Source organism: Mus caroli, unplaced genomic scaffold, assembly GCF_978045245.1.
Source record: "Mus caroli unplaced genomic scaffold, Mus_caroli_1 scaffold_2, whole genome shotgun sequence".
In the NCBI taxonomy this organism is placed as follows: domain Eukaryota; kingdom Metazoa; phylum Chordata; class Mammalia; order Rodentia; family Muridae; genus Mus; species Mus caroli.
Genome location: NW_028227257.1, coordinates 53,198,596 through 53,224,043, shown reverse-complemented (window position 1 = coordinate 53,224,043; position 25,448 = coordinate 53,198,596). Strand labels below are relative to the sequence as shown.

At 40.6% G+C, this 25,448-nt stretch overlaps 1 protein-coding gene across 3 annotated transcripts in view; it reads right to left on the bottom strand.

Moving 5' to 3' along the window:
- Window positions 1-641: 641 nt before the first annotated feature.
- Sppl2a (signal peptide peptidase like 2A) overlaps window positions 642-25,448 on the bottom strand; it is a 40,021-nt gene continuing 15,214 nt past the window's right edge. The window contains exons 9-17 of one of the 3 annotated variants that reach the window (XR_003835920.2): window positions 24,767-24,848; window positions 24,180-24,254; window positions 20,493-20,549; window positions 20,261-20,314; window positions 19,655-19,757; window positions 15,597-15,671; window positions 12,287-12,447; window positions 1,552-1,694; window positions 642-1,513 (exon numbers count right to left, since the gene is read on the bottom strand). Coding sequence is in view for 2 of the 3 variants with exons in the window: in XM_021156587.3 (XP_021012246.1) it covers window positions 1,620-1,694; window positions 12,287-12,447; window positions 15,597-15,671; window positions 19,655-19,757; window positions 20,261-20,314; window positions 20,493-20,549; window positions 24,180-24,254; window positions 24,767-24,848 (682 nt within the window). In the remaining variant the exon portion in view is untranslated. Of the gene's footprint in view, window positions 1,695-12,286; window positions 12,448-15,596; window positions 15,672-19,654; window positions 19,758-20,260; window positions 20,315-20,492; window positions 20,550-24,179; window positions 24,255-24,766; window positions 24,849-25,448 lie in introns of all 3 variants that reach the window. The other 2 variants (XM_021156587.3, XM_021156588.3) reach the window with 2 other exon arrangements.

Below are 25,448 nucleotides of genomic sequence, written 5' to 3'. Positions count from 1 at the left end.
GACTGGACTGCTCACATCTCCTGTGCAGTGTTGATACAGAAACACAAAAGCCTGAGCTTTTGCTATGACTTGTCACCCGGTACTTTCTTAGAAAAATTTTAAAAAACAAAACAAAACTGGAAGATAATTTCACCTCTAATTTCTAGAAAAACACCTGAGATTTTGCAAAGAATCAGACGGAAATGTATCTGTGTGTATTTGTTTGTTTGTTTTGTTTTGTTTTGTTTTTGAGGCAGGGTTTCTCTGTATAGCCCTGGCTGTCCTGGAACTCACTCTGTAGACCAGGCTGGCCTTGAACTCAGAAATCCGCCTGCCTCTGCCTCCCGAGTGCTGGGATTAAAGGCGTGCACCACCACGCCTGGCAGAAGGGAAATTTTTTTTTTCAGGTTGCAAGCTAGCAAAGTGGTTAAATGAGTGCACCACTCACTCATTTTAGAGGTGAGAAAAGAGATGGAATTCAGTATACTTGTGATTACCAGACCTCACTTACACAAGAAGGACTGGAAAGCAGGGTGAAGATGAAATAGGGATTGTCAGGATAGTCAAGACAAACAATAAGTTAAACATATAATATCTAGTCAGATAAGAAAAACATTTAAAAGAAGAAATCTTACTTAATCAATGGAATCAAATTTCAAAGATCAGAAAAAACCAAACTGAAGTTTAATACAGAAGTTGAATCTGTGTCTTCAAGCAAACCATAGGAATGAGATACGAACGGGATTCAGTCCTGGTGTCCTTCTAATAACTACCTCTATGTCTCCTTCTACCTAAAAAACAGTCTGATAGCATGTGTATAGAGATGAAAGAATGTAGGTTCTCAGGTTTAAAAAGGGTTACAAGGTTTTAAAAGCTTAAATGACAAGGATGAAGAGATGGTTCAGCAGTTAGGAGCACTTGCTGCTCTTTCTAAGGACCTGGGTTTGATTCCCAGAACCCAAAGGGCAGCTGACAACCATCTGTAACTCCAGTCCCAGGGAATCCAACACCCTCCTCTGGTCTCCATTGGCACCAGGCACAAATGTGGTGTACAGATAGATGCATACAGGCAAAACACCCATATACATGAACTGTCTTCTTGCAGTCTTAAGTATTTATTTCTGTAGAGGGGTTAAGAGTTACATAAATCTTTAACAAAAACATATACTCAGAAACTTGCTTTGACACTTACACATGATCTAACCTTAGAATTTGGAGAAATATTTCATTAAGAAAAGTACAAAGGAAGGTCAGGGAAGCTTTTTTTTTCTTTTTTAGAAAAATATAATGTATATAATACGTTTGGAAACTACACAAACCCTATGTTTTTAAGCTGATTGTGAAGGCACAACTTTAACATAATTAAAAGAAAATGCATTTTCACTATGTATGATGGGATTTTTACCAACTCATAAAAATATACAGATTTGCAAACATCACTGTAAATGTTCCCAATTTTCAACTCAAACTTTGATTTAAAACTTGTTGGGCATAGTGTTGTCCAGCTATAGTCCCAAACCTTTGGGAGACAGAGGCAGGACTAGAGTTCAGTCCTGCCTCTGTCTCCAAGAGCAAAAAAGAAAAAAAGGCCAAAATCTATTTGTAGGAAATCAATAACACATCATTGTAAGTCCACGTAATTACTGTTGTACAATCTGCTCATCAGTCATCACTGGATTTTCTTCATTTGTTGAATAGTCCAGGTGGTCCATCACCTAGGCAAAAGAAAAGATATCAGAAAACGCAAACTGTAAACTGGCCTCCCAGTCTTCATTAATTTAGCAAAAGTATTCTGTTTTTGTATGATGTTTGTGTGTGTTTTGCATATGTGGATGTACGTTTGCATCTAGGTTCTCAGGCACTTGTATGCGCATATGTATGGCTATCTTCCTTGGCTATCTTCCACCCTAGTTTTTGAGACATGCTGTTGCTGAGACAGGAGCTTACCTGGAGCTTGCTAACCAAAGAGAGTGTCGAAGGGATCCTCCTATCTCTGCAACCTACCCTTTCCCAAACTGGGGTCACAGATCTACACCACTGAACCTAGCTTTCTTTCTTCTTTTACTTTTATTGTATTAAGACAGTCTGATTTATGTTGCCCTAGGTAGCCTGAGACTAACAGAGATCTACATGCTTCTGCCTCCAGAGTACTGGGATGAAAATCGAGTCAAGCCTGAGCCCTTCCACATGGCTTTTAAGTGAACACTGGACATCTGAGCTCACACCTAATGCTTGTTCAGGAAGCACCATACCAACTGAGCTATCTCCCCTCCCCACCTCATCCCCCTTTTCCTTTTTATTGAAAATAGATTCTTTTTTCATACAATATATCCTGATTACAGTTTTCTCTCCCTTTACATTTTCCAGTTCCTCCCCACACCTCAGGATCCAACTGAGCTACTCCTCAGCTGCCACCACCACCCCTATTTTTAACTCTAACACTCCAGACACAGAGGCAGGCAAGTCCCTCTGAGTTCAAAGCCAGCCTTATCTACATGGTTTGGGGCAGGACAGCCAGAGTTACACAGAGAGACCTTATCTCAAAACTAAAATGAGAGCAACCTTGGGACTAGAGATGATGGTTCAGAGTTTGAAGAGCACTTGCTCTCAGTTTGGTCCCCAACATTGGCTTTGGTGAGATCACAGCTGCCTGTAACTCTAGTCCTAGGAGGGGATCGCTTGCCTTATGCCACCAAACCTGTACTAATATGCACATATCCACATACATACACATGATTTAAAAATAATAAAAATAGGGGCTGGAGAGATGGCTCAGAGGTTAAGAGCACTGACTGCTCTTCCAGAGGTCCTGAGTTCAAATTCCAGAACTCACATGGTGGCTCACAACCATCTGTAACAGGATCTGATGCTCTCTTCAGGTGTGTCTGAAGACATAGTGTACTCATGTACATTAAATAAATAAATCTTTAAAAAGTAATACTTAAAAAATAATAAAAAATATAAATAAACCTTAAAAAAAGAATGATCTTAAAGAACCAAGCATTTCTTTTACAACACTGCGTAGGTCAACATCATCTTTAACTTTTCAGAAGGGACTTATGGCCCATATGAATGCATTTTCCAGTTCTCCCATTAATTTCTACTTCCTGGTAGGAATATTGTCCTTTGTAGCAGTTGGAATTCCATTTCAAAAGAAGACTGTATGAGGCAGTGTACACTTATGTTGGTGGAAAGCTAAAAATGGTTCCAGAAGTTAGTGTGAAAACACATGCTGGCTCAGCAACATTGTAACCTTATGAAGACAATGTAAGAATAACACGTGAAGCCCCCTTTAATTCCTCTGTCTCTAAGAGACAGAAAAGACAGCTTTCTATGAGTTCCAGACTGGCCCGGACTATACAGCAAGTTCAAGGCAAGCCAGGGCTACAGAGTGAATCTATCTCAAGACACACACAAGCACTCACACAAACACACACTCACATAGGCAGACATGCATGCACACGCATGTGCGCGCGCACACACACACACACACACACACACACACACACACATGCATACACTCACATTCCTCTCAAAAGAAGCAAACAAGAACAACAAAACAACGAAAACCCCACCACTTAAGCAAGTCAAAATATGATACATAAAAGTTTGGAAATATTACATAACAAAAAAATCCTAATAAAAATGTAAGCCACAGAACACTTAAAACCCCTGAAAACAAATCAAAATGCATTTGTTAACAGAGTTTTTAAAACGCATTATAAGTGAATTTTTTCCTCACTTCAATTCTACCCATATTCTATATTTTTTTTTCAAAATATAATTGGGAATGAAGGAAAAAGGAAGTGCTTAAATATTTAAAATATTTTTATCCTGGTCTTCAGATAAAACTGTGTTAAAATAGAAAAATGAAATATCTTTGTAAAGGTTGTCAAAGACTTTCAGACCAATACATGATTAGATTTCAGTATCAATATATATTTTCTCCTTTTTTTGTTATTGTGAATCAGAAGATGGAAAGTCCAGTAATACAAATGTCCCTATTTTTTTTTTCTAAATATGTTTGGGTTTTGGTTTTTTTTTTTTTTTTTTTTTTTTTTTTTTTTTTTTGGTTTTACGAGACAGGGTTTCTCTGTATAGCCCTGGCTGTCCTGGAGCTCACTTTGTAGACAAGGCTGGCCTCGAACTCAGAAATCCGCCTGCCTCTGCCTCCCGAGTGCTGGGATTAAAGGCGTGCGCCACCACGCCCGGCGGGTTTTGTTTTTTAAGAAGAGATTGTTCCATATGGATTTCTGGACTTGCCAGACAGGGGTGCCTCTGAGTTGAGGCTTTCAGGTAACAGGCACCTCAACCAATGGGGACACTTTCAGTAAAGCCCACCTGTCAGCAACCACAGGCCCTGGTCATTTATTTGGTCCTTTATCTGCCACAGATAACACCTAGGTTAAAGCAGTTAATAAACTGTTCATGACAGTTATAGGAGAAAAAAATTTAAAGGAATACTTAGCATGTGGGAGCCCTGAATTCCTTTTCTGACAACATAAAAATACACAATAAACTTCAACGCACTTAAAAACAGACAAAAGCTGATCACAACAGGTAGTATTAAGCATTCTACAACATGAGACATAGGGTGAAGCTGTGGAATATTTTAGTCACACTTAAAGTTATAGACATGCACATATAGATAGAGTTAGGGCCCCTTTTTCTGACAAAAGGCCAGAGGTGTGAGGAGACCCATGGTAGCATGGAAGGGACCGTAGCGGGTGGGGTAGACACACTGCTTTCCTTCTCTGTGATCTTTGTACCCTGGCAACCGTCCTGAACAGTAAGAGCTATGTGCCCAGCGTTATAACAGGCTTCGGTTTTCCTAATTCTTAGGTATCACACTGGGCACTATAATCCCAGCTCTAAATATAGATATATTAATTAACCAGTCCTGGTAGTACCAGGCTATAATCCTGGCATGCAGGAAGTTGAGGCAGGGGGAATCTGAATCTCAGCCAGCCTGGACTATGCAGTGAGACACTCACCTGCGTCCCCAAAACAAAGCAAAACAAAACCAAAGCGAACAACAACAAGACAATTTCAAGGTCTACTAACTGAAAAGTTAGCATTGCTACTCCCTAGTCTCCAAGCTTTCAGTAAACACACCACAGCGGTGCACAGAGCAGACGTGAGGGTCAAGAACGTAAAACTCAATACATCAACACAGCCCCCAAAAATTCACTGGCAGAATTGGTATTTCACATTTGTAAGCTGTCCTTTGAAGGGATCAGCTAACCAGGCATCCGAAGCTCCACTTGCTTGGAGCTGATTGCCGAAAGCTGTCTAATAAACCAACCCGAGTAACAAGTTCTCAGTCCTCAGTCAGTTTAAGTAGCTTTGAACCCCAACTCGTGACTCAAAGCTTGTGACTTCTAAAAATAATTACAAGTACTAGTGACATTAGCACACACTGTTCACTGGATGCCAACAAGCTGAGCGCCTGTTACCCATTAGAGTAAACAGCCCGTTCAAGCTACTGCATGAACCTCACTGCATTTGATTTACTAGTAGAAACACAAAATACCACTCTCCCCAAACCGTTATGCTCTCTAGGGGAAAAAAGTCATTTATTAACTCTATATTAATTAGAACTCTGGCTTCAGGTAAAGTCAAATAAGTGGAACTGAGTACTGTAGCTTTAGAAAACGTCAAAGGAAACTGGCTGGCCTTGAAGCTACACAAAAGAATTCGTAACTAATTTTTCTAAAATGATATTATTTTAATGAAATTGTAGAAAAATCCATTTTCTACCCATGAGAAATTTACAGAGGGGGTGAAAGATTCCAAGTCAAGTATTATAGCACTTACGTGATGACGTCTGAACCTAATGCAATCATGACCACCACTGCCATTAAAATGGGACACAGCTGAATGTACAGAGCCTGCTTGGCATGTGTGAGGCCCCAGGTTCAATCCAGGGACACCTGCTCCCACCACCCCCTGGAACAAGTCTCCAGTGGACAGTTCTACACCTCCTCCATTCATTAAACTACAAGTTAAGATTCTCTTATCCAAAATACTTGGGAATGTAAGTGTTTCAGATTTTGAATTTTTTGGTATGTTTGCCTATTCATAAAGAGATATTTTGAGGATAGAATGGATCCAAACATGAAATTAACTTATATTTCACATACAGCTCATACCCAGAAAGTTCATGATGTCAGAGGAAAGCACGGCAGCAGGGGCACCCGATCGCTTACAGCTGAGCCACAGGAAGGAGGAAGAGGAAGAGCTAACTGGGAATGGCCCCCACCAGAGCCTGCCACCACTGACACACACACAAACACACCCCAGCAAAGCCACACCTCCTAGTCCTTCCCAAACAGTTCAACCAATGTCAGGCAAGCATTTAAGCATGCTGTCCTATGAGGGCCATTCTCATTCAAATCACCATACCTCTGAATCTCAGATCTTAGAGCATTTTGAATTTTGGATTAGAGATGTTTTAACGTCTATCACTATCCTTGTACTCAAAACAGATATCTGACATTACAATGAACCAAATTATTAGTATTATTAATAGATTCTGTTTTATTTTACTTCCTTTATGTTTATTTCAAAATGACTAAAAAATGTTGAAATATAGATAAATGACTATGTATAAAGTTTATAGAGAAAGGAGGTCTATTTTGTGTTTTAAAAGTTAATAGTGATAGGGTGGTGGTGGCACACGCCTTTGATCCCAGCACTTGGGAGGCAGAGGCAGGTAGTGCTCTTGAGTTCCAGGACAGTCAGAGCTATACAGAAAAACCCTGTCTCAAAAACCAAAGCAAACAAAAGTTAATAATGTATGAGAGTTACACACACACACTCTCACAAAACTCAAAGTTTTAAAATGAAAATCAGGAAAAAAAGAAAGAAAGAAAGAAAATCTAGATAGTGAACTGAAAAATAGAAACCAACAAAACAAAGTTTTAAAGCTCCCAGCTCCTTCAAATAGTAACAAACGTATTTGAAGTTAATGGTATGCTGACACTGTTTTAAGAAACTGGCATACACTAACATATTCAAGGGTTAACAGATTAAATGCAGTCCTCGGAAATAAGTTATTACCCTATTTCATACTGGAAGAAACTGAGGCACCAAGAGCAAGGTAAACTTTCCAAGGTCAGAGCTAGAATGACTAAATCAGTTTTTAGGTTTACCCTGCCCCCAGACTCCTGGTCCTTACTAGGTGTTATTCTGTATTCTGAAAGGCTTTGTGGAATAAAATAGTGATGCCACCTTACACAAACAAGAAGTAGCCTTTGTTTTCAGATACATTAAAATGGATTTTCCTACAATTAATTGTTCTATTTAGCTGCTGTGCCACTTAGGAAAACCCCTTACAATGGTTTTAATGAGTACTTTGACACAATCTACAATAAGCCAGGAAAGGGGCCTCATGAGAGATTATCTAGAACAGGTTGTCCAGTGATCATATCTGTAAAGGGTGATCTTGACTAGAAAGAAGACCCACCCACTTTGGGTGTCACCATTCCCTAGGCAGGAGACCCTACACTGAATGAATGGAGAATGCCAATTGAGCACTTGCTCATGTGTGTATTCATTTTCTCTTTTGTTCGTGACTGTCAAGGTGACTAACTGCTTCAAGTTTCTGCTGCCTTGACTCCCTGCATGATGGGCTATAACCTGGAATTGTGAGCCAAAATAGGCCATTTTTCTCCTAAGCTAATTTTTGTCTGGGTATTTTATTATACCAATAGGAAACAAAACTGAACCCCTGACGCCTGCCGTTGGGACTATTTCTGTTCTGTGTTCTGTGTCTAGCTGCTGTGAAACAAATACATATATATACATTTTTTTTTAAAGATTTATTTATCTATGTGAGTACACTGTAGCTGGCTTCAAACACACCAGAAGAGGGCATCAGATCTCATTACCGATGGTTAAGAGCAACAATGTGGTTGCTGGGAATTGAACTCAGGACCTCTGGAAGAGCAGTCCGTGCTCTTAACCGCTGAACCCAGAAACATATATTTTTAAATACCTTAATTATTAAGAATGAAACTTGGAGGTAAGAGACTCTCTCTGGACTCAAAGGGAGGGACCTTTGATGAAATGCCCAACAGTAGGGAGAGGGAACTTATAGAGCCCACCTCCAGCAGGAAGATGGGACATCAACTGAGGGATGGGGTTGCCATCCCACAGTCACACCTCTGACCCATAATTGTTTCTGTCTGAAAGAATTACAGGAATGGAAATGGAGGGAAGCCTGAGGATAAGGTCCAGTGACAGGCCCAAAGTGGGATCCAGCTCAAGGGGAGGTCCCAAGGCGTGACACTATTACTGAGGCTATGGAGAGCTCACAAAAAAGGATCTATCATGACTGCCCTCCAAAAGACACAACAAGCAGCTGAAAGAGTTGGATGCCATTATTTGCACCCAACCAAAGGACAGAAGCAGCTGACCCCTGTTGTTGAATTAGGGAAGGCTGAAAGAAGCTGAGAAGGGCGAACATGTAGGAGGACCAGCAGTCTCAATTAATGTGGACCCCTGAGATCTCTCAAACACTGGACCACCAAACAGACAGCATACACCAGATGCTATGAGGCCCCCAACACACATACAGTAGAGGACTTCCAGGTCTATGTTCATTCAGAGATGATGCACCTAACCCTCAAGAGACTGAAGGCCCCAGGGAGTTTAGAGGTCAAGCGGGGTAGGGGATGGGAGCATCCACATGGAGACAGGGTGGGGTGGAAAGGAGGTATGAGATGTAGAGCAGTTGGAGGGTGGATGGGGAGGGGCAGAGAATGAAATATGGAGTGTAAAAAATGAATTAAAATAAAATAAAATTAAAAAAAAAGATTATGCCGGGAGGTGGTGGCCCACGCCTTTAATTCCAGCACTTGGGAGGCAGAGGCAGGTGGATTTCTGAGTTCGAGGCCAGCCTGGTCTACAAAGTGAGTTCCAGGACATCCAGGGCTACACAGAGAAACCCTGTCTCGAAAAACAACCAACCAACCAACCAAACAAACAAACAAACAAATGATTATTCTGGCCACTTGGGTGTCCCAGGGTAGAACAATATATGCTCATGACAAATATGAATACTCACTGGTGGAATTCCTCCCATATCCTCCCCCAACCCCTCTCTCAATAAACACAGAAAGGAAAATGAAGAAAATGCTAGAATAACGAGAGAAACATTAAAAAGAGTAGACCTCTAAAGAAATGAATGCTTTTAGGTATATAGTAACTCTCAAATAATCAACTATTGCCAGTGTGGGGAAGCAAAGAAAGACTTGGAAGCTACACATAAAGGGCTCAAGGTGGCCGTCCCTCCCGAAAGAGTGGCAGAAAGGTAGGGCAGTTAAAAGGGACCTTCACTTCCACCTGAGACACTCATTTCTCTTTTTAAAAATATTTATTTCTTTCCATGTGCATGAGTGTTTTACCTGCACATCTGTCTTTATGCTGATCTCTGGAACTGGATTGTAAGACCCCTTGTGGGTGCTGGGAACAGAATTCAGGTCCTCTGTAAAAACAGCAAGTGTTCCCAACCACAAGCCATCTCTCTAGCCCCTGTATTATTATTATTATTATTATTACTGTTTTACCATTTATTCTATTCTATCTAATAATGTATCTCTCTGTGAAGATGTGCGTGGAGTGCAGGAAGCCTCCACAGTATATAGGAACCCCTGGCACTAGAGTTCCTGGCAGATGTGAGCTGCTTGGATGTCAGTGCTGGGAACTGAACTGTGGTCCTTTAGAAGAGCAATGCACACTGCAAACCCTCTCCCCAGCCTCACTTTTGTGCTTCTTGTTTAACAAGTACAAATATGAAGACTGGCGAGACGCTCAGTGGCGAGCGCTTGCGGCACTCACAGAGCTTCAGAGTCGGGTTCCTATGCACCTGTAACTCCCCTTCAAGGAACACGCTAGTTTCTCCAGGCAACTCCCCACTGAGCATAAATACATTTTAAAATGCTTTCATTAAAAACACAAACGGGAGCTGAACTGAGGAATGGTGCCAGACTCTGATAATCCCAGCATGCAGTAGGGTAAGGCAGGAGGACTGCTGAAAGCCCAAGGCTACCAGGGACTACATCTGAGCTCAATACAGCCCACACTACAGGGAGAGAGAGGCCCTGTCTCAAAAGAGTCAAAACCTAGACACAAACCAACCAAGAAACAAAAATATACTACTATATAATTAAAACAAACATAAAAAAATGACTGCAGTAAAAACAGTCAGCAGATGTTTAGAACATTAATTGCCAATAACATTAACATATTCACTAAGTAGAAGAAAGGCCAGATGTGTCATAGTGAACATCTCTTCTGATAGTTTTACCATTTCCCAGAAAATCCTGTAAGAATAAATGTCTGGGTAAAAATAAATGATAAAGAATGGCAGCATGGGGCTGGAGAAATGGCTCAGTGGCTAAAAGCACTGACTGCTCTTCCAAAGGTCCTGAGTTCAATCTCAGCAAACACATGGTGGCTCACAACCATTCATAATGAGATCTGACACTCTCTTCTGGTGTGTTTGAAGACAGCTACAGTGTACTTACATATGATAATAAGTAAATCTTTAGGCCGGAGTGAGCCTGAGTGAGCAACCTTCATTCCAAGCAACCACATGATGGCTCACAACCATCAGTACACTTTATTGTTATGACTCTGTCTGCATTTCCTAGCAACTGTCACAAAGTTGCAGGAGGAGTTTTGCTTATAACTTGTTCATCCTATAGAGTCAATATCTGAAGTCAAACTTACCTCATGTTCAATAAGTAGCCATTAAATGCAGAAATATAAAATTATTAAAGAGGATAAAAGGCCACTTTTCAGATAAGATACTCAAAAGTTAGTAGTAGTTTAGGATACATTTTCATCTCATTAGTTGATTGAAATAGGGTCTCTAATTTGCTATGTTTGAGGTTAGCTTTGAACTCCCATCCTCCAGCCCCCACCTCCCAAGAGTTGTGACTGGAGATGTGGGACACTATGATACCCTTTTATTTAAATTAAAAAGAAAAATCTAGAGGGCTGGAGAGATGGCTCAGTGGTTAAGAGCACCGACTGCTCTTCAGAGGGTCCTGAGTTCAATTCCCAGCAACCACATGGTGGCTCACAACCATCTGTAATGGGATCTGATGCTCTCTTCTGGAGTGTCTGAAGACAGCTGCAGTGTACTCATATAAATAAAAAATAAATAAATCTTTAAAAAAAAAAAAGAAAAGAAAAGAAAAAGGAAAAATCTAAGCCAAGTGGTTGTGGCTAGAGCACACACCTTTAATCCTAGCATTTGAAAGGCAGAGGAAGGTGGATTTCTGAGTTCAAAGCTAGTCTGGTCTACAGAGTGAGTTCCAAGATAGCCAGAGATACACAGAGAAACCATGTCTCAGAAAACAAAAAATAAAAAAATAAAAATCTAAACTTGCCTACCATATGGGAGCTTTAGGTTTGACCTCCAGCATTAGGGGGAAAAACCAAAGTAGGTGTCATCTCCATAGAAAAATTATCAGCTATTTTAACATTAATAGTTTAGTGAAGGACCTTGTGGCTACCTTTTGTATACATTAATGTGGGCTCATGCAATAGCACTGATAAGTAGTCAAAGTAGGTATTACTATTATTTTATTTAAGTCACAAAAGGAAATTATAATATTTACCAGAAAGAATTCCAGTTATAAAAGCCTGTGACATAATGTTGGCTGTCTCTTCTTAAACACTACAGAAGATGCTGTGAGCCATCTGAACTGCTTCTCTGGTAAGAACGTCTGCAGCCACTTCCTCCAAGCTGATGACTGTTGAGGTAACTACTGACATGTGTGGGGGCAGATGGAGGGGGTGGGTCATTCTACTAGCACAAATCAGAAATAATGCTTGACAAACTGCCTCTGGGAAGGACGGGGTCAGTGTAGCGGCCTGAACTGAGCAGGTAAGGGTTTCTCAACTCTCTTTCAATGCAAAACAACGAGAGAGAGAGAGAGAGAGAGAGAGAGAGAGAGAGAGAGAGAGAGAGAGAGAGAGAGAGAGAGAGAGAGAGGAGTTTTTACCTCTGTTAAAAATAACTCAAACAACATATTCTGTAATTATGAATTTCTTTGTTATATGAATTTTAAAGCGCAACCTTGATATTGAAGTTAGTTTGGTACATTCAAATGCTGGATCGAACATGTATGTTACTACAAACTTATAAACTTTTGATTTAGTTTGGTTTGGTTTTTGTTTTTTCTAGACAGGGTTTCTGTGAACTCAGGGCATTCTGGGGTAATGCTAAGTTCCTGACACAGAGAGTTGCTGGGACATAACAGCAGATGAATTGTAAAGAACAAACACATACCTGATAGCTGCTGCCTTTCCAGAACTTTTTCATTTCCTTACGACTCCAAGCAACGACTGAGACAGCAATAAGTGTACAAGGTACCAAGTAGAGGAGAGCAGGCTGCCCTGTCTTCATCACCATCAGGACAACAAAGGTAATGATCATGCCAACGGCATAGGCTGTAGGGAAACAGAAGCGCAGGTCAGTTTTACATGCTTCCAGGAATGGAGTTTCCTTCCCCACTAAAATACTCGTTTTCAAGTATTTCTGAAGACATCTTTATATAAGACTTAGTTTTAAAATTATGTGTTTGTATGTGTGTGGATTTGTGACTGTGGGTGCAGGCTCCTGAGGTTAGAGGTGTCAGATGCCCTGGGGGCTGGGCTTTTATGATTGCCTGGGACTTCAGCTCCAATGCGGTCTGATGCCCCTGACCTCTTCAGGAACCTGTGCTTACCTGAATGTGCAAACCCACACAGAGGCACACACAGATCATAACGAAAAATAAACCAAATCTTAAGTTTATCCTAATACATAATACAGACATCCTTAACTATTACATATCAAATATCATTTGAATGTTTCCTACTGATCTGGAATATTGTATGAATGTAGGATCTCAGGCAATTTAGTCTAGCTACATAAAAATGAGGTGGTGAAAGAGCAGGGAGGCTGAGTGAGCTTCCCAAAGTTACACAGCAGAACTGACAAGCACCTCAGCACTGCCTTTGGACTGAGTGTTCTTGCTGGCTGGTACTGGGTGTTACTGCCTTAGAGGATGCTGTACTCAACGACTCAAGCTTCTTTCTCTTCTCTGTATGGAGTCTGTTTCCCCTCCCTTCTCTCCCTCCTCTTCTCTTTCTCCCCTTACTTCTCTCATGCTCTCTGCACACCCTCCTCTTCCCTCTCTTAGGTTTCTTTCATGCTGTCAGGGAGGACATTTCTAGTGATATTGTTCCCTGACACCACAACACAGATATTTAACTATATGGACTAGAAAGCCTTCAGGAAGATCTGTGGCTGTGGTGCAGGCCATTTGTCTAAGCACTCAGAGCTTTGGATATTGAAATATCTACCCAGAAATATTCAGAGGTATCAGAGCGTTTTCTTTTAAATTTCCTATTATTAACACTTCAATAACAGAAACAGAAGTAATGACTGCCTGCTATACCAGATAAGTAACAAAACATTAATTCATTTACATAAATTCATGGTTATCTATACACAATGCTAAAAAATCAAGTAATAAACATTTACTACTTGTGTTCTGGGCATTTAATAAAATTATAAAACTATATATAAAAACCTCAACTTGTTTTTTGAATCACTATGTAGCACAGGCTATCCTAGAACTTGCTATGTAGACTAGGCTAGCTATGTAGACCAGGCTGACCTCAAACTCAGAGAGATCTGCTTGCCTCTGAATGCTAGAATTAAAGATGAGCTTCAACACATCCAATAAAACCTCAACTTTTAATTTAAAGCCTCTAAAATCTTGTGATATAAAGTATGGTTATCCCATTTATTTATTTTTGTTTCTGAGTCGAGGTTTCATGAAATGCAAGGCCTTGAACTTGATACACAGCCAAGAAAAACCTTGAACTTCTGATCTTCCAGAGTCCTGGAATTACAAGTGCACACCCATCAATCCTGATTCTAATTATCTCTTTTTCTTGCAGTACCATGGGGTGAGGCCAGTGGGTTGGGATGTGTGTCTAAGACAGTGTTTCTCCGTGTAGCCCTGGCTGTCCTGGAACTCTGTAGATCTGATGGTCTCAAACTCGCAGATCTACTTTGCTCTGCTTCTGAGTGCTGGGCTTAAAGGTGTGTGCCATGCTTAGATGTATTTTATTATTTTATGTGTATGAGCGTTTTGCTTACATGTAGGTCTGTGCACCAAGTGCATGCCTGGGACCCTAAGAGATCAGAAAAGGTTGTTAAATCCCCTGGGACTAAAGTTACAGTTTTGAGCCGCCATATAGAAACTGGGATTTGAACCTGGATTCTCTACAAGAAAAATATACCCTCTTAACTGCAGTGCCAACTCTCCAGCCTAACATTTCACTATTTAAAATCAGAAAATAGTTGGGTGGTGGTAACGAATGTCTCTAATCCTGGCACTCGGAGGCAGAGGCAGGCAGATCTCCGGGGTTGAGGTCAGCCTTGTCTAGACAGAGTTCCAGGATGCTGGGACTACACAGAGAAACCCTGTCTCTAAAAAACAAAAACCAACCAAACAAAAGACCTCAAAGATGGTTTTAGGTCAGGTGTGGTGGCCCACACCTTTAATCAGAGCACTTGAGAGTCAGAGGCAGGTGGAGCTCCATGAGTTTGAGCACAGCCTGGTCTACAGCCAAAACGATACAAAGAAACCTGACTTGAAAAGCGAACAAACCAAAGTAATTTGACTATCCCTCACAGGTTATTTAATAATTTGACTATCCCTCACAGGTTATTTAATAATTTGACTATCCCTTACAAGTTATTTAATAATTTGACTATCCCTCACAGGTTATTTAATAATTTGACTATCCCTTACAAGTTATTTGAATGAGCTTTGCTTTACATAAAAAAGTAGTCTACTAACGTTTACTGATTTGCTGTTTAGTTTATCTCCATATGTTTAAAAAGAATGCTTTTTACCCCCTCACCAAAACTGAGCTCTTAAAACCAATGCTTGCACTGTCAGTAACTCTATTTTGGGAGACATTTGTGTGAACCTTTGACATTTACTATTTATTTTCTATCTGTATTTACGTATTTATTTATTTAGTCAGGGTCTCATGTACTCAAGGATGGTCTCAGACTCCTGTAGTTGAGGAGTCTTTTTTTTTTCTTAAATGGGTACACTGTATCTGTCTTAAGACAAACCTTAAGAGGATATTGGATGCCATTACAGATGGTTGTAAGCCACCATGTGGTTGCTGGGATTTGAACTCAGGACCTCTGGAAGAGCTGTTAGTGCTCTTAATCGCTGAGCCATCTCTCCAGCCCCAGCTGAGGAGTCTTTAACTCCTAGTCCTCCTGCCCCTGTCTCCCACATGTTGGGATCACAGGTACACGTCATCACACTAGTGTATGTGGATCTAGGCATCAAGCCTTAGATGCTATGTATGCTGGGCAAGCACCCCACTAACCAAGCTATGAGCCAGGCTGACATAAGGTCACATTTAAATACTTCTTATAGCTTTATGCCTAGGGCTAAGCACAGGATCTTCTATAACACTTCATGTGGAAGTCCTGCAAATGAAACAGAGTACTACTTTTAGCCCTTTGGCTTTTTCTCCAGACAATATAACACAACATAATAAAAAGAAACAAACTTTACCAATTGTGGATGAAATATAGTATATAGAAGAACCAGTCTGAACGTCGAATCTTCTACAATATGCAATCAACAGGCCTAAAAGAAAACCCACATTATTTTCTTAAAATAAAATAATAACAACAGTACAGATTCTACTGTTAGAATGGGCAACAATACAGGTTGTTGAATTTCACGTTATTTTTTTTTCATTATGAGAGCATTTAAGTATCTTAAATTTAAAATGAACTTTCATGTGTCAATTTTTAAAGATGTGATACTTGACACATTTCCCACAGGCCAAGCACCAGCAGCTGAAGAACGTGCACTTTATTAGCTGCTCAGGGTTCCATGTTAAAGAGAAAATATCTTTATGTTTCATTAAAATATATATATATATATATATATTGAATAGACAAATGGAATTACATGAACCCTCTCACGCAGCAAAAGAAGCAATCAGTATAAGAGACAGCCTATACAATGAGAGTATCTGCACAACACATCTAATAAAGGCTGGCACCTAACACATGCAAGGATCCCAAACAAGCCAACAGTAAGAAAAACATAACCCAACGAGAAAATGGGCAAAGGACTCATCAGCAGTTCTTGGGTCTGCCTAAGTGATTGAGAACAAACAAAAAATTAAAAACAAACCAGGCCCAGTGACATTAGCTTGTAATTCAAGGATTCTGGAGACTGAGACAGCCTGGGCTACATATCAAGGAAGCCTTAAACAAACAAACAAACAAACCTAAGATATGATCAGCAGTTCCAGTACTGAGCATATATCCAAAGGAAATTAAATTAATATGGTAAAGAAACATGTTTGATATTCAGAACAGCCAAGATATAAAACCAATCTCAGTACTTACTAATGAATGAATGGATAAACAAAATGTAGTATGTATGCAAAACCAAATAATATTCATCTGGAGCCGGGCGTGGTGGCACAGGCCTTTAATCCCAGCACTTGGGAGGCAGAGGCAGGCGAATTTCTGAGTTCGAGGCCAGCCTGGTCTACAGAGTTCCAGGACAGCCAGGGCTACACAGAGAAACCCTGTCTTGAAAAAAACCAAAAAAAAAAAAAAAACCAAAAAAAAAAAAACCAAAAAACCTAAAAAGGAAAGTGGGTTACAGGGATGAATTGCCATAGGTATTGTCCTGAGTTTGGATTCCCAGCACCCACATGTGATAGCATCTGTTTATGATCTCAGTGCTAAGGGGAAGGAGACAGGTGGACTTTAACGGCTGCCCAACCTACTTGAATCAGCAAGCTCCATATTCAGTGAGGATCCTATCTCAAAAAATAATGTTGAGCTGGACATTGGGCAGATGGCTCAGTAGTTAAGAGCACTGGCTACTTTTCTAGGGGACCCAGTTTTTTTTTGTTTTTTTTTTGGTTTTTTGAGACAGGGTTTCTCTGTGTAGTCCTGGCTGATCCTGGAACTCACTCTGTAGACCAGGCTGGCCTCGAACTCAGAAATCCACCTGCCTCTGCCTCCCGAGTGCTGGGATTAAAGGCGTGCGCCACCACGCCCCGCAAGGGGACCCAGTTTACCAGCACCCACTTGGTGGCTCACAACCATCTGTAACTCCAATTCCAAGGGTCCGGTGTTCTCTCCTGGCTTCCAAAAGCACAGCATGCACTTGGTATACAGAGACACAGGTAGGCAAGACATCCATAAACCCAATAAAGAAATAAAATAAATGAATAATATTTTATAGAGCCAGATATGGTGTGGTACACAACTCTAATCTCAGCACTCAGGAGATTGAGGCAGAAGAATCTCTGTGAGTTCAAAGCCAGCCTGGCCCTACATAGCACGTTCCCCCAATACCTAGGGCTATGTAGAAAGACCCTGTCTCAAAAAAAGAAAGAAAGAAAGAAAGAAAGAAAGAAAGAAAGAAAGAAAGAAAGAAAGAAAGAAAGAAAGAAAGAAAGAAAGAAAGAAAGGAAAAGGAAAGGAAAAGAAAAGAAAAGAAAAGAAAAGAAAAGAAAAGAAAAGAAAAGGAGAGAAAGAAGAGAAGGAAGAAACAAACAAACAAACAAAGAATAATAAGGTAGACAGAGAGGGACATCAGTCTCCATGCACACCAACACATGCACACGTACACGGAGTGGGGGGGGGGAGAGAGAAAGAGAGCGAGAGTGAGAGAGAGAGCAAGAGCGAGAGCGAGAGCGAGAGCGAGAGCGAGAGCGAGAGCGAGAGCGAGAGAGAGAGAGAGAGAGAGAGAGAGAGAGAGAGAGAGAGAGAAGGAGGGGAGAGGGGGAGGGGAGGGGAGGGGGTAGGGGGAAGGGGAGGGGAGGGGGGAGGGGAGGGGAGGGGGGAAGGGGAGGGGAGGGGGGAGGGGAGGGGAGGGGAGAGAGATTGGGGGACATGAAGGAGTGACAGAGTAGCGGGGAGAGAGAAGAGCATACAGGATGGAAATCCTGTCATCTGTGGTGACAGCATTGTGATCAATCTAGAGGACACTCTGTTAAGCAAGAAGCAGCCATAGAAAAGCAAACATTGTATTATCTCACTTGTAAATAAAACTTCAAAGACTTAACTCATGGAAGCAGAGTGAAACAGTGGGACTGGGGAATATTTAGGGAAGGAAATACTGATCAAAGGACACAAAGTTCACTCAGACAGAAATAAGTTCCAGAGACTCAATAAATAGCACATGAATGGCAGTTATGAGCAATGTATTAGTCTGGAGACCTGCTGAGTGGATTTCAAGTGCTCTTGACAAAAAAAGGTGAGGTAGCCTCTGTCAATCAGCTTGTTATTTCATGCTCTATACATACTCCAAAAATATGTTGTATAGAAAAATACCCAGTTTTTCAATTTATATAAACAAGCAAATACATGAGAATTTAAAAATACATTGATAATACATCAAGAAAAGTAACTTTAAATGATGTTCAGAATGACTGAAGTTTTAATACAAAGAATTGTATTTTTAAAACATTTATGGGGGCTGGTGAGATGGCTCAGTGGGTAAGAGCACCCGACTGCTCTTCCGAAGGTCAGGAGTTCAAATCCCAACAACCACATGGTGGCTCACAACCATCTGTAACAAGATCTGACTCCCTCTTCTGGAGTGTCTGAGGACAGCTACAGTGTACTTACATATAATAAATAAATAAATAAATAAATAAATAAATAAATAAATAAATCTTAAAAAAACAAACAAAAAAACCACATTTATTTATTTCACAAGTTTGAACATTGATTGTGCCTGTATGTATGTCCATGTATGTATGTGCACCATGGTGTGCCTGGTGCCTGTCAAAAGAGGCATCAAATCCTCTAGAATTGAATTTGCAGAGTTTGGGTCACTGGGTGATTGCCAGGAATAGAACCTGAGACCTCTGCGAGAGCAAGTCTGCTGAGCCATCTCTCCAGCCCCAATAGTAAGAATTTTAAAATGAAATACAAACTCTCACTGATATATGCAAATATACAAGCAAAAAAAAATTCTCAATATCTATTTTTAGAAGTAATTTGTTGAACATCACCAAAGAAGAAATCTCATGTTGTATGTATTAAGTATTTCTAGATGTGTATCTCCAGTGTTTAGCCAGGTAACTCCCTTTGATCCTCCCTTCCACAATTCCTCCATATCTAGCCTGGGTCTCACATCCAGTGTCATAGCCTAGGCTGGTCCCCCTGACTGTGCTTCTCAAAACCTCTAGGCCTCCAACAGGTGCCTGTCTGCCCCCACCCTACAGACCACTGTGACTGGCTTCCCACTGGATTGTCTTTTATTATAAAGCCATGTAAGCTGAGGTTCTCTTCCTTTGCTCCTTCAACCCTATCTTGATGACATCCCTAAAGCACTCCCTAAAATAAAACAAACATGTTCTTCTAGATGAGGATAAATGGATCCTTGTTGTTGCAGCAGACATCTTACCTTGGCTGTCCTGAAGGCTGATTTCTCTTTTACCCTTCACAATGCATTGTTTTTTAAATCTTTGTCATTGTTCCTAGTTCTAATGACAGCCAAAAATATGGAGCCTTGTAACTTTTATCAGATATTGTGAATATCATCCTTAAAAGTATAGTTTTGCTAAAATTATTATATTCACTCACCTGGTACAATGATATCTCCGAAACCCAATACTGAAACAGGCACGGAGCATACACTCATGACTGAGTAACCCATCAGTTTTGGCACCCTGATAACTACTGGCAACTGTAAGAAAGAAAAACAGAGACGAGGGGGAGGGCAGGAGGGAGAAGGAAAGAGGGGGGGGGAGAGAGAGAGAGAGAGAGAGAATGAACCAGTAAGTCTCTTCTCAATCTCTCTTTTAGGAAGAGAAACACTGACACTGTAGTAATCATTTTGATGTTTTTTAAACTATTTGAAAAAAATTGAACTTAAGATGACATAAACAAACATACACATACATAATACATACATAGACTCTGATTGTACAAACAATTTGAAGGAATCAGACATGTAGTTTTAGGAAATTATATCTGACACATGGAGGGTGAACGGTATGGCTATACTTCCCCCCACAGCTAACCTTTACATTTTTATTTTCTTTTTACCAAGAACAGGACTCGGACCTTGACAAGTTTTGTTGTGTTGTTTTGTTTTGGTCAGTCTACATTTTTTCCCACCCAAGGAAGAGCCTCCTCATAGAGGTATGATTTAAAGTCCAATGAACTTATCTGAAATACAATCCTTACTTTCTCATGGGGAGCTGTGTGCAGAGCAGTGGCTTCCACAAAGTTTCCATCATTCTAGGATGAAACCCAAGTCAATAGGTATTTAATAATTTAGAATAACTAAGAAAATGGCTATATTTGTGAGAAAGGAGTTTGGTAACACCTTAGCATGCACCCATGACCAATGAGTTACAGTAGGAAACAGACAGGCAGGCAGTAACCGGGTGAGCGCTGCCGTTCACACCATCCCCACCTTTTCAGCATTCTCGAAAGGCCCAGCAGCAAGTTCCACCATGATGCTCTCACCATTCTAAAGGGAGGAAGAGATGTCGTTCAGTCATCTAAAGAAATAACCTGCCACAATGCAAGGATGACTGACAGCCCACGGCCTACTGCCAACTGAACATGGGCTATCAACTGCTTCTTCCTCAGACTCTATAAACAGCAGGTATTGAATCTGAAACAAAATCCAGATAGCACACCACTCCACTTCACTAGAGTTCAGTAATTATCAAGTTGGCATATACACAGACTATTCAAGTATACCTGGAGATCTGGGTTATACTAACAGCCAACATGGTAATAAGTTATGAACTTTCAGTATTTTATTTATTTATTTATTTTTTTTACTATCTATATGGTTCTTAGACATTTTCAGCATCCGAAAAAAAAAAAAAAAAGAAGATACTAAAATCCTTTAAATTTAGCTCTCTATCAAATATAAGTAACCTTATTTGAATAAAAATGCATTTGACCTTTTGATATTTCCCACAACTATAGAGCCAAATTTGAAAAGATCCAACGTCATAGAATATCACAACTTTCTTCAGCCTTATTCCCATTCAGGGTCAACCCTGCCTCCTTCCTTTGTTCCAATCAGCAGTCTCCTGAGAGGTAGCTCCCTCCCTGTGTCTGCTGAAGTCTTTTCTCTAGGCCAGACAAGGTGTTCACCAACTCATTTTCTCCTGTAACCTTGTCTGCCTGAGGTGACACTTTGAGGCTAAAAATACTCACAGCGCCCTTTCTGTTGTTTTCATGTAGCCAAGGGTGACCCTGGCCTCCTGATCTGCCTGTCTCTGCAGCCAAGCGCTGGTATACACCTCACTCTGTGTGAGGTGTCTGCTCTTAAGCTTCAGAGGATAGGAATGCATCGGCAGACCAGGGAGAAGGCATACAAACTGGATTTTGAAAATCATAAAAACCAGGAATGAGCAGAATCTGACATACATTTTTAGTTACCTAACAAGATAAAACATACAGGTATGAGGAAAACAAAGGGGCCAAACTGAGATAGTAGTAAATGAACATTTATAACAACGAGTGCCAAAGAGCACCTCCAACTCCATCACTACAACAGATTTGTTAGAAAGCACAGGCCTAAGAAAAATAAATAATGAAAAATGTACTGATCACACAAGAAAGAAGACTCAAAGGCCTTTATCCTTTAAAAGGCCTATACCTTTAAAACGTCATCTAACATTTAACTGATACCAGGTTTAAGATGAAAAAGAAGCACTTCGAAACCTGGCTATCATTTCCTGCTGTACTTCCAGTGCATGCTGAGAACTATCTGCTGTGTGAAGACAATGATAAGGATTTTGATTTTCTTTTTTTGTTTTTGTTTTTGAAACAGGGTTTCTCTATAGCCCTGGCTATCCTGGAACTCACTCTGTAGACTAGACTTGCCCTGAACTCTGCCTCCCAAGTGCTGGGATTCGAGGCAAGTTTAAGATCAACAGTGTTTTCCTTTTATTAACTGCCTCTGGAGCATTCTACAGGGCTGTTTTGTTTTGCACCAAATAAATTACCACTAGCTTGGACAGCCTTGTTTTTGCCTCAGGATCTCACTATGTACCCCTCGCTGGCTGCCTAGAACTCCATTTGTAAACTAGGTTGGCTGAAAACTGTGGCAATCCTCCTGCCTCTGCCCCTGAATACTACAATTACAGGCGTGTTCTGTCTTGCCTGGCTTGAGAATATGCTTTAACCCCCAGTGTCCATTACAGCTCACACTTGCTGGCTTCATGCTTTTCCCTTTTCCCTTTTGTAGCACTGCTGTGAAAGAGCGCACCTTAAGACATGGGCAAGGGCTTGTGAAACAGTCTGCTATGAATACTTTGGGGTAGTTTCAAATCTTTATTTCCTAGTTGCAATTTTAGCTCCTCCACAGGTTATATGTTTGTCTTTATGGATGGCAGCAACTGTCTGCTTTTGCAGTATTTTAATAGATGATATATTGTCTAAAGAAAGGATAAAAGCCCAGTGGAGGGGGCTAAGGATGTGGTTTTGTGGTAGTGCTTGGCTAAAATACAAAGGTCCTGGGTTCTACCCTGAGTACAGCACTAACGATAACAAAAGCTAATGGGAAGAAAAATAGTTGTCATCAAATATGAAATAGCTAAGAGACACAAAGAATAAAGGGCCAATGTAAAGTTATAAGACAAGGTGCAAAATAAAATGGTAGAGAAAACAGGAGAACTAGAGAATAATGAATAATATGTTCCTGATATGAAAAAGGCCAAGACGGGAAACTGAACAAATAATGAATGGCAACTGGCTGGCTCGCTAACTCCCTGGCCCACTCGCTTGCTCACTTGGCACTTTTCCTCACTTTGTTAGAGGAATGGTAAAATGGTGGTAAAATGGGGACTGCATGACTTAGGAGCTTCCAGTCACACACCCATAGGACAGACAGAATGGACAGAACTGAAAGTGAGAATGAGAAGCCCTGGACTAAGCAAGCATTTACTGAGGTTAGCCTCACCCTAGCTTCAAGGAGCGTCCTGGATACAGGAGACCTTGTTGGTATAGAAAGATCAAGTTGGGCCTGTCAGTGGTGGTACACCACTTTAATCCCAGCACTCAGGGGGCAGAGACAGGTGGATCTGTGTGAGTTCAAAGCCAGCTTGGTCTACAGAGTGAGTTCCAAGACAGCCAGGACTGTACAGAGAAAACTCATTTAAAAAAAACAATAATAGTAATAATAGTTTGGTTTTTAAAAAACAAAAACAAAACAAAACAACAAAAAACAAAGATGAAGTTGAGTTCTTCAGCCAAAGGAATTCTAATGACGTCAAAACTGGCATTGCTTCTCGAAGTAGACTGGGACCTAAAGCCCAGGAGGGGCTGCCAGGGTATACAGTACATTCCAGGCCTGCAGAGCTGGCATGCTGACGTTTGCTATTCTCATATTAGTTCTCAGAAATGAAGGTATCAATGACACATTCCCCTCCCGCTCTCCCTCCCTCTCTGAACTGTCCACAGTAGACACTGATTGTAAGAAAGTTTTACTTTTAAAAGGAAAGAAAAATTGCAGACATTCTCCCTTTATACTAATCAGAAGCTCCTTATGTCCTCTAATAAGCAACTGAAAGCTTGCGATTAATTTACCCTCTACTGAAAGACCAATTTCAAAGGTAATTTCCTGAAGAAATTAGAGTTCACTCTGAAATACAAATCTGCAAAATCAACAGTCTATGAAGAGAGTTAGGGTTCCCTTCTTGAGGCTGGCAAGATGGCTCAGCATTAAGAGCACCCACTGCTCTGGCAGGGGACCTGGATTCCAATACCCACAATGGGTGGCATCTGAAGGTCTGGAACAATAGTGCCAGGGGAAAGAATGCCCTCTGTGGGCCTCTGTGAGCACCAGGCATGCATGAGGTGCACATGCACACATGCAGGTATTCACTTATACACATGAAAGGAAAATAAATATTTAAGAAAATATGTCAGGAGCTGCATGTGCAGGGAATGGTGACATACGGCTTTAATCTAGAGGCAGGCAGATCTCTGTGAGTTCAAGGCTAGCCTGCTATACATAGAGAGTTCTCTTCCTGCCAGGGCTATGCTGAGGAGACCCTGTCTCAAGGCAAACAAACAGATTTAAGAAAAAGAGTTCCATCGTTTTGAAGGCTTCGTCGTAAATTTTAAATGGTCATACCTTTGTGATGAAGGGTGTGATGAAGACAAAGAACACATCGTAGATGAGAAGAAGGCCTAGCAGTATCACACATGACTGTCAGAGAAAAAAGGAATTTAAAAGATCAAACTTCCCACATCTAAACTAGTGAAATACCTGACTTTGCAAATACAAGTGAACATGGAAATATACATTTGAATGTTATTTTAAAAGGTGTTTTGTGGTTATCACTATGTATAATTTTATTGCATATGCCATTTAAAAAATCTTTACTTCCTGCATCCCATTTGCATAGGATCATCTCTGATTCAAAGAATGTTCTTCCCCGATATTTCATCTCACAAGGTTTTAAGGAATGAGCATGACTGACAGAAACGCTCAGCTGGCCTGGCCTGGGTTAGAACTGAGCGCAAACAGGCAGAACAAGCTTTCTGCAGCCTGCAGAATGGTCTGTAGCTCAAGTGGATGGAAGTTACAAAAGTCATACGTATATCTGCAACATTTCAAGAGTGTCATTGAAATGAGCTTGTCTTACTATATGCAAATTATACCTCAATCGTATTGTTTTAAAAAGAAAAAAATTATTACAGCTCTATAAAATATTTTACCATGAAATTGGGTAACTTCATTGTTTTAATTAAGTTGAGACAGAAAGCAATTCCTAAGATATCCTGTAAAATCCAAGCCCACCTAAAAAGAGAGAGAGAGAGAGATCAACCTATTATTTCATTCCATTATCGTCAGATGAAAGTTAAATAAATAGGTCATTATGGTTATGTCATTATGGTTGTGGCTATGAATTATCTCCTCATATCCTCTCTGCTCGGCCAGTTACTGTCCTGGCAGAATAATGACGCCCAGGCTCCCTCAGAGGAATGTCAGATACAAGCACGCATTCACCTTAATCTTTGCAGTTTTACATTGCAGTCTCCCTCTACACAGACAGCTGCCAATAAAATCCTCGTGTTCATATCTAGTCTTGTCGAACACAAGCAAAAACTACACAATTTACTTATTAGAAACTAACATGCAGAACTAGCAACCAATGATAAACCCAATAACTTTGGTAATTATAATAAGATTTCTAGGTAAACGACTTTCTTAATAAATCATTAAGCATGTTATGTATTTTTCCAGGTTTCCCTTCCTGCTGTAGTTAAACCTGGGTCGGCCTAACGGCTCGGCAGTAAAGACACCTGTGATCAGACTGATGCCCTGAGCTAGATTCCTTAGGCCCTCTGGCTGGATGGAGAGAACTGCCTCAAGTGTCCAGAACTGTAGAGTACTGTC